Genomic DNA, 16,954 nt, shown 5'->3' on the forward strand with positions numbered 1-16,954 from the left:
TTTATTGTGTAAACATATAGTTGATACTGTGATAAGATCCGCTGGCTGTGTTTATGTTTGAATAATGGCATCAGATAATGTTTCAATAGACAATTTTAGGTAAGTACAGGTTGCAGAAATTTAGCGAGAATGTTTTCGTGGATTAGTTGGTTACTTTTTACGCTCTATGAAAAAAAAATTTAATCATAAGTGGCGATATTGATATTAATCGTTTATATATATATATATATATAAATCGTATAAACCAATTAATAGTCAGGGAAATAAATGGAAGGAGCTTAAACCCTGGATGACTAATGTGCTTCTTGGTAGCATTAATATGAAAAATACGTTCTATAAAAAGGTAAAAAAATAGTGTTAAGAACCATCATATGGCACTGAAACAAATGTATGAAGAGTGTAAAAATGAACTGCAAAATAAAATTGATGATGCAGAAATAAGTATTATAAATTTGTATTTAAAAATACAATTTCATAGACATAACATCTATGGAATATTCTTTAAGATGTTTTTGGGAGAGAACTCAAAATGGAACAAGAAAATCTTTCTGAAAGATGAGAACAGTACCTTTGTGACGTCAGAAAAAGCTTTCCAATATTATTATGTTTATTTCTGTAACATTGTTAATAGCCTTAGGAATCAAACAACTAACGACAGAGCTGTATTATAACTACTGACAGACAAGATGATGTATTTAGAGAAAATTATATCCAGAATTCACTTCTTTTACATTCACAAACAAAAATTGAAATCAGAGCCACCATACTCACATTGTAGAATTGCAAAGCACCAAGCTATGATAATGTAACCCCTGTAATTAAGAACATATATGAAAGTATTTTGGATGCTCTTGTAAAGTAAGGCTGAGTTATCGTCCCCACAAGTTATCATCTTACCTCCTTGACCAGTACTGGTACAAGGTGATGGAGCGAGCAGTGAGTGAATAGTTGTGTAGTGTGATACCTTGAGAAAAGTGCCCCAATTGCCCAAGAACAATGTGATTTCTGCCAGGGTAGATCATCTATAGATCATGTAGTTGCCCTGAAAGCTGCTATACAAAACGCCTTTTTATTCCGCCAACCCCTGGTTGCTTTATTTTTTGATTTGCAAAAGGCATACAACAAGGCATGGAGGAGAGGAATCCTAAATACACTTCATGAATGGGTTGTACAAGGTAGTCTCACATTTATCATGGGTTTCCTCAGTAGTCAGTCTTTATTAGTTTGAATTGGAATGATGGTATCTGAAAGTTTCACCCTGGAGAACAGAGTACGCCAGGGAAGTGTCCTTAGTGTTGCTTTGCCATAAATAGTATAATAAACTGTGTGTGAAAACCGGTTTTCTGTTCTTTATTTGTAGATGATTTTTCTAGTTATGTAACACGTAGAATGTTAGCTACAGGTGAAAGGCTGCTTCAAAATACAATAACCCACTTATAATTGTGGTGTAAATCTAATGGATTCACGTTTTCTCGAGAAAAATAACAAAGTGCATTTGCTTTTCCTGGTTGAGGGAACATGTTGATTCTCAACTGCATTTACATGGTGAATCAGTTGAGACATGCATACGGGTTAGATTTCTAGGAATGTGGTTAGCCAATGACTAACGTCGTGGGTAATACACTTGAAGGAGCTAAAGGTAAAATGTCTAAAAAAATGTTAGATATACTGAGACATTCATCTAATACGAGGTTTAGCCGATCGTATATGCATGTTGCGCTTCTATAGAGCTCTGGTTTCTTCCCACATAGACTACGGCTGCGTAGCTTATTTGTTGGCATGGGCCACTGTTCTAAGGATGCCTGATGCAGTCCATCATTTATTCATTCGTCTTGAACAGGTGCGTTTGCTCAAGCCCTTTGGTAAGTCTGCTGGTGGACAGTGGTGAGTCATCTCTTTGGTATAGGTGGAAGCAGATTATATGCTCCTATGTGGCTCAGATTAAAGTGCAACCAACTCATCCAACCTTTGTTGCTGTATTCTCCAACCAGCATATTAATCGATACCAGGAACAGCAGAGATTTACTGCTCCGCTAGCCATCAGAGCTCAGCGCCTTTTCTCAGCTCTAAAAATACAATTGCCTCCAGTCCTTAATGTTGCTCCATGTTATTACCCTTAGCAGTCTTCTCTTGATAATTACTGCTTTGATCTTTGTCAGTATAATAAAAAGAACACAGATCCGATTATCTTACAAAACTAATTTTATAATATTGTAAATTGCATGAATCCTGATATAAATATTTTATATGAATGACTCTAGAAACATTGATTCTGTTGGTGGTGGTTTTTTGGTTGGCAACAGAACATACATGTTTGGCCTTCCCAGCACCACCAGTATTTTCGTTGCAGTACTGTATGCCATAAATAAGGCCTTACATATAATTAGGCCAAAATTTTAACATGTTCTTGTTTGCTCAGATTCCATGAATACCTTACAGGCAATTAATGACATATACTCCAGACACCCTTTTGTCTGTGAGAATCATTGTGTCGTTTTGTAAATGAATCACTGTAATACATCAGTGAGCTTTTGCTGGATCCCCAGCCTTATTTGATTTTAGGCAATGAGCGCACTGATTGTGCAGCAAAGGAGGCTTATTTCCAGCCTTCTTTCACCAATTGTGTTGCTTTAAACGATCTTGTCTGTTTTTTAAAGAGGATGGTGCATGATGAGGGGCAAAGTAAGTGGCATACTAATATTAACAATAAACTTCATCCAATAAAGAACACTGTCACCGTGGAGCTCCTCATGCAGAAATAACTGTCAAGAGGAGGTTATTATCTGCTATTTGCAAATAGGGCACACCAGGTTCACTCATGGATATCTGATGATGCAAACAAATGCACCCATTTATGCATGCTGCGACTGCCAACTAACTGCACCACATCCTTGTGGATTGTATCTGTTGTGCAGCATTGAGTTGCAAGTTTAAACTAGAGACTAACATGCAAATATTCTAGGTGATAATGAAATGTTATTTTATGTTTATGGTTTCTTAGGGCAGTCTGTTTATATTCAAGTATCTGAATTACTGTGTGTGTTTCAGTTTATTTGCCATAAAGCAGATGGTAATTTTATTATTTTAATTGAGATATATACTGTGATATATCTTTGTTTATTACAAGAAATATATCGTGTCTGGGCAATTATAATGCAGAAGCGTTTTCACCCAGAAAAACAAAAAAAAAATGTTAATTTAAAGAAAGCAATTGTTGTTCCACTTTTTAAAAAGGAAGATAGACATAATACTTATAACTATCGACTGATTGCCTTACTATCCATATTTTCTGAAATAATTGAAAAATTAGTCAAAACATGTCTAATAAATCTCTTAAACAAGAAAGGATATTTCAGTGAAAATCAGTTTCGTTTCCATGTAAATATGAACACAGAGGGAGTGTTACTGAGTTTTACATAACAAATATATGATGGAATCAACTAGGAAAATATTGTGATGGACTATTCTTTGTGTGATGAAAGTTTTTGACACGGTAGATTGTAGTCATAATAGACTGTATAACACAGGAGTAAGAACTGTCGCACATCAGTGGTTTTCCTCTTTTCTTAGGCTGTACCCAATGGACTAGTGGGTGAGGAAATTAGTGAAGAAATTGGGTTGTTACATGGCATCCCACAAGGATCTGTTCTTTCAGGTCCATTGTTTCTTGTGTATATAAATAACCTCTGCTATGGCAAATTTAAAGGCGATATAACTGCATTTGCAGATGACACTGCCTTAACTTTTAAGGGAAGAACAATTGAAGAATTAAGATGGAAAATATATAAAACTATATAGATATGGAAAATGTATTAAACTACTGAGTATCTGATTTAGTAATAATTTCATGATGAGTTCAAAAGTAAAATATATACTTTGTAATGCTAAGTAATCGTATATCTTTACATCTCCTAAAATAACATAGCACTGCTTTGCAACAATTCAAACTGTGATTATCCGACATTAGAATTGGTAAAAGAAATAAAATATCTTGGTATTCTAGTTGATGCTAATTTAAGTTGGAAAAGTCATGTCAATTGCATTAGGTTAAAAATGCTTGGTTAACTAACAATTTTTTATATGCTCAGAACTCTTTGTGATGTTGATCTATTTTGCATTTATTAGTTCAAAACTCAAATATGGACTAGTGACTTGGGGAGGTACTTATTATGCAATTTAAAGCCTGCATAGAATTGAGCATACATGACCCTTATTTAGGATAAATTACTTAAAGTGTTTTTGAGAGAAATAGTAAAGAACAGAAATGAAAGAGAAGGAACTCAAGCATTAAGGAATGAGTTGCGTAAATTTGTACCTAGACCTAGATTAATGATTTATAAAAAATTGTACTCTAGCGCTTCTATCGAGCTCTGGTCTGTTCCCGCTTGGACTACAGCTGTGCAACTTATTCATTGTTAGGGGATAGCCAAAAGTACATGAATTCGTTTATCTTAAAACAAGAATTTTATGATATTTTAAATAAGACGAATCCTGACTGTAATTTATACAGATGGCTCTAAACATGATAATTCTGTTTGTGCTTTTGTGGTTGGTAATAGAACATGCATGTTTGGCCCTCCCAGTGTCATCAGTGTTTTCGTCACAGAGCTGTATGCTGTTAATAAAACTGTAAATATAATTAGCCCAACATTTTGACACATAATTGTTTGTTCAGATTCCATAAGTACCTTGCAGACAATTAGTGACATGTACTTCAAACACCCTGTTGTCTGTGAGATTCAATGTACTTTTTCTGGGATGACTCACCATAACACAAGAGTGATCTTCTGGTGGATTCCCAGCCATGTTGGAATTTCAGGTAGTGAGAATGCTGATGGTGCAGCAAAAGAGATTTGTTTGTGGACTGCTTTCACTAATTGCATTGTTTTGGATGATTTTATCTGTTTTCTGAAGAGGGTGGTTTGTGATAAGCAGTGAAGTGAATGGAATGCTGTCATCAACCATAAACTTCGCCCAGACATAACCATCAAGAAGAAGTTATTATTTGCTGTTTACATGTAGGGTGCACTGAACTTACTGTTGGACATCTCATGTCATAGAGTGATGTATTCGTTTGTGCTCGCTGCAACTGCTTACTAATGATTTAATGGTTTACGCGTATTACTCTTAAAGAATGTGTGTGGTCAAGCAATGTAGTCATAACATAGATTAAACAAAAAATTCCCTGTGTTCAGATTAATTTTTACACTACACACACACACACACACACACATATATATATATATAATATATCAGACCACCAAACACACTAAGAGAAAAACCTAAAAAACTAATACGAATACTTTTGCAGGATCATGCATCATCTCATCCTTACGGACTGTGTATGTTACATGGCATTGCATCGGAAAATTAAATTAGCGGCTAATATCAGAAATATTAGGAAACAATGCGATGATATATCAAATATCTTGCTATTTCATAAGGCCATACATCTATATTCGATTATTATTGTAATGTTTTTCATTTCTTTTTGCCATTTCACTTATGCCAGATGTTAATTTTGTTATTTTAATTTAGATTTTTACTAATGTTATTTCATTGTAGTTTTATTTTGCCTTTAGCATACAGCATAGGTATTTTATATTAATGCTGTACTGTGTAAAGAACATTTTTTACTGTGATATTAATAGTTAATTTAATTTATTTTATATTTCTGTTATTTAATGTTTAAGTGTTAGTGTTGTTATTGTTAACTTAAATTGTTTATTATAATAATATTGTATCTGGGCACTAATAACAACTCTTCGTTGTGTGCCCAAGAATAAATTTAAAAAAATGTTTTCAGAATACTACTTATCAATACATTCCAAGGTCAAATGATTTATGTTGTATTTATGTCCTGTCTAGGTTGTTTTTCATCCAGAGAAGAAGAGTTGTATGATAACTGGTGGTATGGATGGTTTAATTAATATTTTTGATATTAAAAAACCATGTGAAGATGATGCATTAGATGATAGCCTCAACACAGAACTGTCAGTGGTTAGTATCATTTATTTCTCATTCTGGGTGATTTTAATATATATACAGTAGTATGCAAATTAATCCAAACACATTGTATTTAATAAAAAGTAGCTTTATTTGGGAAAAAAAATCATACATGTACAATTTGTGAATATCTAGTAATTAATATGTACTCCTTTATTCAAAATAACCAAAGAACAATAACCTCACTTTACGCGTATTACTCTTAAAGAATGTGTGTGGTCAGGCAGTGTAGTCATAACATAGATTAAACAAAAAATTCCCTGTGTTCAGATTAATTTTTACATTGTATATATAAAATAAGAGAGAAATATATATATATATATATATATATATATATATATATATATATCTATCAAAAAACAACTTAATCACCAAACACAATAAGAGAAAAAACTAATACTAATACTTTTGCAGGATCACACATCATCAGTCTGTACATAAGTATTATAGTATTATAGTACATTAATAGTATAGTATTATAAGTATTATATTGACAAATAAAAAAACAAAAAAGAAATAAAAACTTAAACATAAACCTTAATAAACACACATACACACACACACACACACACACACACACACACACACACACACACACACACAGAGACACAGTATATGCCAAGTATGCACGAGTATGTACAGTTAATATATATACATTTATATAGAATGCATCATGAAGTTTTCCCAGGACTTAAATAATCTATTCTACTCGTGAAAATAGTGGAAAAAGTTCATGTAAAAACATATGTCCTAAAATGCTTTGTTTGTGAGTTACAGCGTGTGAAAGATATTTCTCGGATATCAGTTTCCACGATAAAATGAAGTCATCATAAAATTCTTAGGATTTTAATTAAGGGACAGAATTAGTGATTTCATATGGTTTTTGGCCTAAAAAATCAAATAGAATAGGTCCAAGAACCATACCTGTAATACCTTTTGAGAAATCTGGGCTAAAAACCAATAAATTGCTGTAAAAAACCCTTTCTTTTATGTTTGACTTACAATAACTTTGTTAAATGGTCAATAAATACATAAAAATTTTAAACAAATCTTGTTGAAAATTTAATTTTGAACAAAATGGTGTAAGATAAGTTAAATAAAAGAAAGAAAAGTTAGAAAAATTGAAATTTTGTTTAGAATCTGTACATTATCACATTTGTCAAAAAAGTAATTATTATATGTAAACAAAAGTCAAATTATTTTTTGATGATGTGAAAAATTTATAAAAACAAAGTTTATTGTTAAAATTGCTGTTAAAAATTAAAAAACTGGAAATTACTTAATTGTAAAATAAAAATTACTTAGATAATAATTTTTTTATTAATGAAAGAAATAAAAAAAATTGCTTGAAAAGTTATTATTTCAAAGTTGGCAATAAAGTAACAGCTGATCACAATGCGCAATACTACTGTATTAGTATTTAAATCATTCTGTAAGGTGCATTAAGAAGTATATCTGGTACTGTAAACTGTGCTGTTGTTAGCAAAGAGTTTCTGTTAATTTTAGTTTGAATGTGATCTGATCAGTTTGCCATTGAGTAATGCCATACTTTTTTACAACAGAGGAATTCACTGATGTGATATTAATTTTTGTTGTGTGTAATATAATACTACAGCTGTTGCAGTAGAATATGAAATACATTTTCTGAATCACAGAACTCCAGATCCTGAAACAATTACTATGATTTTTTGCAGTCTTTGGGAAACAGGTTCATTTTCTAGCATTCATACTAGCTATGAACGAAATGTTCAGCATGACCTGTTATTGATGAAATTATTATCAATGCAGTTCAGCACTGTCCAGGCATCAGTACACAATGTCTTTCTAAGTGAATTGGAGTTTCATGTTCAATAGTGTGGGGGGACACTTAAACAAAACAAGTTTTATCCTTATCATAAACAGCCAGTTCAATATTTACACCCAGAAGTTGGTCAGCTTCACTTAAAGTTTTGCAATTGGTGGAATGCAAATTGACACCTCTACAACTGTGTTTTGTTTACTGACAAGGCAAATTTCAGGCAATTTTCAAATTTCTGTTGATGCCATCTCAACAGATGTCATCAACAGAATTTCAATGGGCATACATGGGCAGAAGTAAATTTTCATCAAACTGTGAAAGGCAATTTTCAACATAGATTTAGAATATTGTGTGTTTGCTCTCTAGTAGTTTTTTAGAAACAAGATTCTGTGGTCACGGTTCAATGTCTTTCCTGTTGAAATTTTAATGTCAGAACATTGAGGTGCAATTCCAGATTGAAACACCATACTCCACTGAGTAGAAGCATTTAGAAGTACTGGATCTGTGATGAAGAAAAATCCACCTGGCTTTCTCCGTTCATCTGAACTCCTGAAAACATAGCATAGAGTGAGAAGGGCAGTTTTTGCTAGTTTGAAACAATCCACTAGGCGACATGCTGTAGTGCTGGGTATGTCATGTCATTTGTTAATCGCATCTTACATGGTGATCTCAAATTTCACCATGTCATTCGTTCATCTACAGATACAAGAAAATTTTTGCTAAAAAGTTCCTATAGTAAATAAATAGAAAACTGCTAAAAAGTTTTTTTACGGCAACAAAATAAAAAACTTTATAAAAATCTTAAGTATTCAATCTTACTGGAATTAGTTCTTACTGGAATCTTTAACTGGAATTAGTAAAGGTAAATTATAAATAAATAAAAGAAAAATTTACGATAAAAAAATATTTTTAAATAAACATTTTTTTATCTCTACTATTTTCTATTATTGTACCTTTTTATTTGTATATGTTCGTTGTTCTTTTATTTTAATACCTAATTAAATGGGTTTTCTTAATATTTAATGGTATATTTAGTATCACACTGATTAAAACTGTTCTCTAATATTATGAATAAATTTATTCCTGATTCTTCGTAGCACAAGAGGAAGTAGTAGTGCTTCTTCTTTAAAATTGATAATGACATCTTAGAGCAGTAATTTGATCTCTAGACATTTTTTTTATTTTTTAACTTCCTTGTACGAAGTAAAGGAAGTATTGTGATCGCAAAAAATTTCGGTTTTCAGATTTCAATGGAAATAACCATTTTGACCATCCCTGAATCCATTTTGACTAGTTTCGGCATGACATCTATACATATGTACGTATCTCTCACATAACTCAAAAACGATCAGCTGTAGGATGTTGAAATTTTGGATTTAGGACTGTGGTAATATCTAGTTGTGCACCACCTCCCCTTTTGATTGCAATTGACTGAACCAAAAGTGTCCAAAAAAGCCCAAAATCCAAAAGAAATTTGGATTTTGGACTTTTTCTTTGCTGCAGTAATAAGCCCTCATTGAGAGCATTTCAATGATATATCATGAGTAGTACTTATTTTCATTGGTTCCAGAGTTATAGCTAAATAAAATTTTAATTAATGAAATATGTGGATCTTACAAGGGAAGGCATACCGTTTCAAATCAGACATACTTTTTTTAACTTTTTTTTTTTTTTTTTTTTTTAAATATATTAATTTGTTTAAATATTTATTACCCGCGATTTAAAAAAAAATTACTTTAAATAATTCAGTAACATTAAAATAAAAAAATATGATAAAAAACAGAGTTATTAGTGAAATAAAATTTTATATACTTTTAAAAATGTGCATATGTAATTTAATAGGCATTATTACATATCTTTATACATAATAGATTTGGTGAAACATCTGATTATTTAATATTAATTGAAAATTATAATTTAGAATCTTATTTTCGGATTTTCTAGTTTTTTATTTTATTTAATCTATCTTGTTTTAATCCTTTTTTTAACACCCCCGAAGTGACCGGTCCTCGCCGTTAAGCTTTAACACAATCACTTCAGGGTGTCGTGGCGGTCGTCTACCCCCCTGTCTCGCCCTCTCCTAGGGCTTCCCATCGGGGTCCCACAAGCCTCATCAAGATGCAGTAACCATCCCTTCTGGACGGCCGCTACACCCTTCAGCTAGAGGGCTGCCCGTCCCACGTCCTACTCTAGGTTGCGGAACCCGCGTTCCACGGGCCCAGCAAACCTCCGCGTCCCCCAAACACACCTGAGGGTCCCGAATGCATCATCGGAGCACCCCGACTAACCCTCATTCTTGCATATGAAGGAGCCAGAGTGACCTCTGCATCCGGGCTGCCTTTCCGGCCCTACACGGCGACCACGATTCGTCCCCTGTTTTTTTTTTTTTTTTTTTTTTTTTTTTTTTTTTTTTTTTTTTTGTTGCTCTTAGGTTCGTCTGGAACACTCTCCCCAACACTCCCGGTATCGGTAACTGACAGTGCCGCTACCGGGAGCACCACAGAAAAACTGCACAAGGTCAATAAACAAAAAATACACATCAGAAGACAATCACAAGACAATACAAAATACAATACAATACATCAGAAGACACAATAAGAAAGTTTACAAAATACACATCACACAAAACTGCGCCGTAGCACCATCAGGCCTTTCCCAGCGCTATGCATGGTCGGTCACCTGCCTCTCAGTGCCTCCTCTATTCGGCGCTGCTCCTCCTCCTTATCCCGCAATATCCGGTTGACTAGCGTTTCCACGGCGCACCATTCTCGCCGTCCCCGGAGCATGTGTGCTACTACATTATCTGCAGTCAACCACGTGAGCCCCATCATCCTCCTCACGTGACCCCACCTTACGCACTCAAAGATGGTGTGTTGAGCCGTATCCTCGTCTGTGCAGTAGATGCACTCCGGGGAGCCTCTTTTTCCAAATCTGAAGAGGTACGCCATGAAATCACCATGTCCCGACAGGAATTGAGTGAGATAATACCCCACTTCTCCAAATCCCCGCCGGACCCATGGTTCAATATTGGGGATAAGCCTCCACGTCCATCTTCCTTTGTCAGAGGCCGCCCATCTCTCCTGCCAATTCACCAGCATTTCTTCCCAGGCGTCCTTCTTGCTCATGCCCCCCCGCCTTCTCTCCAGCTGCCTCGCACGCAGCTTTATCGGTGGGACCCCGGCAATAACCTCCGCCGCGTCCCCTGATACCGTTCGGTACGCGGAGGTTATCCCAATCAGCGATCTTCTCTGCAGGGAGGTCAGTTTCGACTCATTGCACTTCCTCGCCAACGCTTCGTTCCACACCGGCACAGCATACAGTAGTGTCGATGTGGCCACCGAGAGAATGAGCCTCCGCCTCCCCGCCCGAGGTATTTAATCTATCTGGAATTTCTGTTTAATTTTATCTACATTAAAGTTAACTACAGAGTGACTGAAAAATATACCCTCGCAAGAACAACATATACACTGATGAATATGTGCCTGATCTTAATAAATTGCAGAAAATTCTTATCTTTAAGTAATAAATAATCCAATAATAAAAACTGAATATTTTACACCGTAAGGTTGAAATTAACATTTGTAACCAGTATACAGGAGTTCACTAATTGGAATAGTTTAATTATTATTTACTTTTATTTATACGACAAACCAGAAATCTAAAACTTTTGTCTATCAGCAACTCATGAAGACGAATGATATTGACGTAGTAATACGAGTAATGAAGGAAATTTTGCTCTATCCTGATATTTCATGTAAGATTGTTCAATTAATAACTGTACATATATTTGATGTTAATAAAAACTAATATTTCAGCAAATTATATAACCGTCCACTTTTAATGAAATGGAGGATCATATCTTGCTTTCAAACAAAATAAGTTTAAATAAAGTGCAGGAAAAAGTGTATATGTAATTTAATATGCATAAGTCGTGTGGTATCCACATCAGATTTTTTAATAAACCCATTCAATTCAAATATTTCCAAAAAGTGGTGATCCTTGCAACTATTTTTTTCATCAATAATACATGTCTGAATAATTAATTTCTTAATGATTAAAGCATTTCCATACAGTAAAGTTACTATTGCATATGCTTTAAAAAATCTTAAATAGATTTCAGTGATTGTTGAAGTAATTTATTAAATAATATTTTTAATTCTGAAATTTTTTTAAAAGAAATAGTCGTATGAAACGAACAAGATTCATTCTTGTTCAATGAATTGAATAAGATTCAATTAAATCTATTTATGCAAGTAAATTAAATTTGAAGAAAAAAAATTCTTTCTTGTTGAAAAAAAAAACCTTGTTGAAAGACAAGGTTTAAATGATTTTTGTCAACAAATATCATTGTGGATCTATGTTAATAAAGTGAAAAAAATTTCAAAATATGATTCACTGTATTTTCTGACACAACATATAACCTTCGACCTACAAATGGCATCTTTAAAAAAAAGTACATATGCTAGTTAATATATGAGGTGCTGTTCAAAAGTAGGGGCTGATCGGCAACAAAATGAGAACAGTTGAAAATGTGAAAAATTTATTTTTTCAAATACTTAAAAATTTACTTTATTTTTCTACATAATCATCATTTTGTTTCAAACTCTTTTGATTTCATGAAACAATCTTCTTCAAACCCACTGCATGAAATTCCACTACCTGGGATTGCACCAAGATTTTCAATTGTTCACTTTCCTCAAATCATGAAGACGCAAGCAAGTTTTTGAGTTGTAGGAAGAGGTGGTAGTCACTGGGCATGTGAGATCATGTCTGTAAGGGGTTGATAAAAATCTCCATCTGAATTTTTGAATTGTTTCTGCTGTGCATGCAGTCATGTGTGAACGTGTGTTTTCATGATGAAGAACAACTTCTCAGCATTCCCTGTCATCGGACTTGAATGGCACAAAGCAGTTAAAAGTGTTTCGCAATAATAGTTTTTTGATGTTATGGAGGATGTTCCACATTCCATGAAATCATTCAAAAGCACACCCTTTTGATCCTTAAAGTCTAGGCTTGTTTGATTTTTTTGGTTTTGGTAACTGGAATGATGCTACTGCATGGACTGTAGTTTCATCTCAGTATTGATGCATGAAATCCACATTTTGTAACCAGTGACAGTATGTGAATAGGTTCGTCTCCTTAGTGGTTTAAGCAGTTGAGAAAAGCACATGCACTAGCCAACATTTTTTGCATCGTACACAGTTTATGGTAGCCTAGAGTGTCAGTTACGATACTCAACAATGTTGCCTTTGAAACTTCTGGAAATTCTAGAAAAAGATTGCTAATCGTAACATGACAATTTTTTCTCAGTTTTGCATTCATTTGGTCAAAGAGATCATCAGGCCAGACACAAGGCCTGCACTTTTCTGTTTATCATGAACGTTTGAATGGCCTTCCTTAAGCTTATGACATCATTGCCTCAATTTTCCTTCACTCATTGTGGTAAGCCCGTATGTTTTTTACACAATTGATGGTGAATTTCAGCAGCATTTTTATATCGTCTTGAATTTAGAAATCTAATCACTGCAACTTCACAACTGGTGGGATTTGTTATTTCCAAACTTATTTTAATACACTGTCTGGCAAAGGCAAACAACAATGAACTGACACTAATATTGTGATTACATGCTAAACAGACCACTTAAAGCTACTGTGCATGCACGAACCAATTAATGTTCCAGTCGCTATTTATAATTCATCAGAGCATACTTATGAACCTCACCTCGTAATTTATTTATCTTGTGTTGGCGGTTTTATGGTATATTTTTTTCCCGTTATTAAAAAGATAGTATTCACTATTTTGGGATCTTACACTTAATTTCCAAAATCTATATTTATATATTTTATGCATTTTACTAAACTTTAGATTAGTGTGTTTGAACCATCTTGATTGGTTACACCATTATTATGCAGTGATGTATACAAAATTTTAATTTTGGCGGCCATTCTTGTATTTTTATAATTCTGTCTAATAATTTATCTATTCTCTAATAACTGGTATAGTTTATAATCCTTTTAATCTGAATCTAAAATCAAAATCTGATACAAAAAGTGTTCATACACATACATATTGAATTCAATAGTGAACTCTTTGTTCATTGAAATGTCTACTATATATTTTCATCCTATTAACTCATAGTTTTCAAATTCATAATATATAAAACTGTAGAAAATGTATTCAAACACATCTTGCTTTAGTTAAAATATATTAAATAAATTAAAAAGTATGTTTTTATTTAATCAAATTGAAACTTTTTCTTTGAGTTACACTAAAACGTAACCATTATAAATATGGTGTTATGATTATTTATTTACTAACTCATAATTGTTTATAATTTAGAACAGCAAGATTTTAATTTAAATGTCTCCTTTTAAAAAAAACAATTTTGGTTTAAAAAAACTAGTTTTTAGTATTTGTTGTGCAGTACTAAAATAATTATTTGATTATAAATGCACTGTTGTTAACATAAAAACTTATTGCGTGAATTGTATTTATCAAATTACTTACAGATATTTATCTGTTTAGGACAAGCTAGGTTGGCTTCATGAAAGTGATTCATTATACTGCATTACTCATTCTGCAGATCTTCAGTTTTGGAAGCTCACAGATTCATCTCCATCCATTCATTTTACTAGACAACAGATGGCAGCAATGTTAAATGTAAGAAAATCAGCTGTTTGTATATATATTTATTTGTCTGCTTTTTCTCTGCAGGTAGATAGGCAGTGTATATTAAACATTAAATTTTTATGTTATCTGTTAGTCTTTTTTATGGTTATGACTACAGGGAACCTTTGGTATAAAAAACACTAGTCAGAGTTGCTTTCTCTAAAAGTAATGGTGTTCATTCTAGTACCTTTGGTAAATGGATAAAAGGTGACTAATAGGGCTGATAAGTACCAGCATTTCAGTGGGTTTTGGGATTTTTATCAAGATGGCAAAAGGGAAACTTCACTCCTACCATCCTTAGTAAACCTGGTATACTGTGCTTGCTTTTCTTGAGATTTTTTGTGCCATCTTGGAACAATTCTTGCCATGTGCCATCTTGCACATCAGTTTGCCTACTATTCGGTTACAGCACTTAACAGACACATAATAAATATGTTTAGTAATGGCATTGACTAATAAAAGAATATGTATAACAACTTTATCGAAATCTGTTAATGAAAAGATGAGTTCAGTCAGCTATTTGGTGTTATTCATAAGCAAACTAATTTTTCTAGGTAGCAGAATACTTTTTTCGGAATACCTAAGAAGTCTTAGTTTAAAGAGAATATTATATTTTCTGAAAGTCTGTACAATCTAATTCCCTTATCAGTTGCAAGCAAGAACACTAGTAGTCTTACTCGCTCTTTCCCCCCTAGTAATATTTATTATTGTCATCTTGATAATGTATTACATTACTCATATATTATAGAGATATGCATTCAGATGCAAAATTTTACTCCTGAAAACCATGCACAGGCGATACTAATTTTTATTTCAGTAATGTGTAGGATTCTTTTTTTTTAAAAAGGTAGCGTAGTTATTAATTTGATAATTGGAATTTATTTACTTTTTCCCCATATGAAATTCAATGCACACTCCAGTATAATAGGAAAACAAAATGTTGCACAAAGCAACAGGTGCTGCCATCTTGTACTTTCATTCCCATATTACTAATATTCCAAAACTTGTTGACCCATGCCTGCTGTGTGAACACATGTAAAACAATATGTGCAGTGATTGAATTTTTAACAGCAGAAAAAGTGAACAACAATGACATTCACTATCATTTAAAATTGTGATGAAACATTTGATATATTGTTCAATTTAAGGTGTAAGGAATAGTACTATTAGTGGAATACCATTCTATGAATTTGTTGGGTTCCTAAATTGTACATTTTACTTATACTGCTGGCAGTGGAAACACCCTTGGAGACGTGTATGTCCTGTTCAACAGACATGGAGCTGATAATTCTGCTACCTGATAATGCTCTGCCATACATATGTTCAACCACCAAGGCAACCCCCATACTCACCAGATTTGGTGCCGTTTGATTTTCACTTCTTTCCACAATTAAAGAGGGATATAAAGGATGTACATTTCACCACAGATGATAAACTGAAGAATGCAATGAAGTGGATCGATTAAAGACTACCAGTAGTCTTCATTGATAGAATCTGAAAACTGGTTCATTATTGGAAGAAATGAGTAGCTTTAAAATTGTGATGGTTACACAGAAAAATAAATTTAAGTTTTGTAGCAAATAAAATTTAGTTTTATGTCATGTTTGTTTCATTTGTCTATCTTTTCATTGGCAAGTTAAGAGCGACTGTCCATTACATTTCAGTTATTCCTAGTATTAGTATCAACATGGTCATTGTTGTATCTCATATTTTTTATTTATTTTTTAAAACAGGATCAGTGTTATTTTAAACAACCTTTGTACAAAACTGTTTAAACCAAACTATATATAGGTCTATCAGATTGAAATCCTTTTGATTTGTCCTTCAATTTTTATACCTTTTATATTTTTGAATATTTCTGTTTTGGAGAAGTCATGGTAATTATTGTTGTACCTTCATGGTTCTGCAAATTCTAGATTTAATTTTATGCAGAAGCTCATAGTTGCAAGTTGCAATAGTTTTAATTTAATAAAAAATTTTCTTTGCAAACAATGTGTTGTATTTATGTTATCTAGTATAAACAATACAAATAAATTTTACAACATAGAAACCCTCAAAAACTCATAGAATGGTACTCTGTTAATATACCGTATAGTTTAAATGGAAGGATATGTCAATAAATTATACTCTACAAATATTTTTCCAATTTTGATCAACCCAGCAGTCATAAAATTGAAATTGAATTTTTTTTAATTCATGTTATATTGTTATACATATATATTGTTATGATTTTGTAAAATGAGTGTGCTTTTTATTATTGTTATTTAAAAATATAAGCGTAATTTATTCATCCTGAATGCCGTAAATAATTCGCTGTTATTTTTAAAAAATATTTTTTTTGTTGAGATGTATGGACTTCAACTTCTAAGGTCATTAGCCCTCATCACATTGATGAGGAGATTGGGCACATTGATGAGCTTCATTGTTGTATCCCAACGTTCGAGATATCAATCTAAGCTGACTATTGAATTGAAGATTGA

The 16,954-nt window shown here is 32.9% G+C and overlaps 1 protein-coding gene across 2 annotated transcripts in view; it reads left to right on the forward strand.

Moving 5' to 3' along the window:
* The window catches only part of LOC142322089 (WD repeat-containing protein 89), a 65,384-nt gene that overhangs the window by 29,979 nt on the left and 18,451 nt on the right, over window positions 1-16,954 (forward strand). For both annotated transcript variants that reach the window (XM_075360762.1, XM_075360763.1), the window contains exons 6-7: window positions 5,869-6,000; window positions 14,331-14,465. In XM_075360762.1, the coding sequence (XP_075216877.1) occupies window positions 5,869-6,000; window positions 14,331-14,465 (267 nt within the window). The remainder of the gene's footprint in view (window positions 1-5,868; window positions 6,001-14,330; window positions 14,466-16,954) is intronic.

The sequence above is a fragment of the Lycorma delicatula genome, chromosome 3, assembly GCF_047948215.1.
Source record: "Lycorma delicatula isolate Av1 chromosome 3, ASM4794821v1, whole genome shotgun sequence".
In the NCBI taxonomy this organism is placed as follows: Eukaryota; Metazoa; Arthropoda; class Insecta; order Hemiptera; family Fulgoridae; genus Lycorma; species Lycorma delicatula.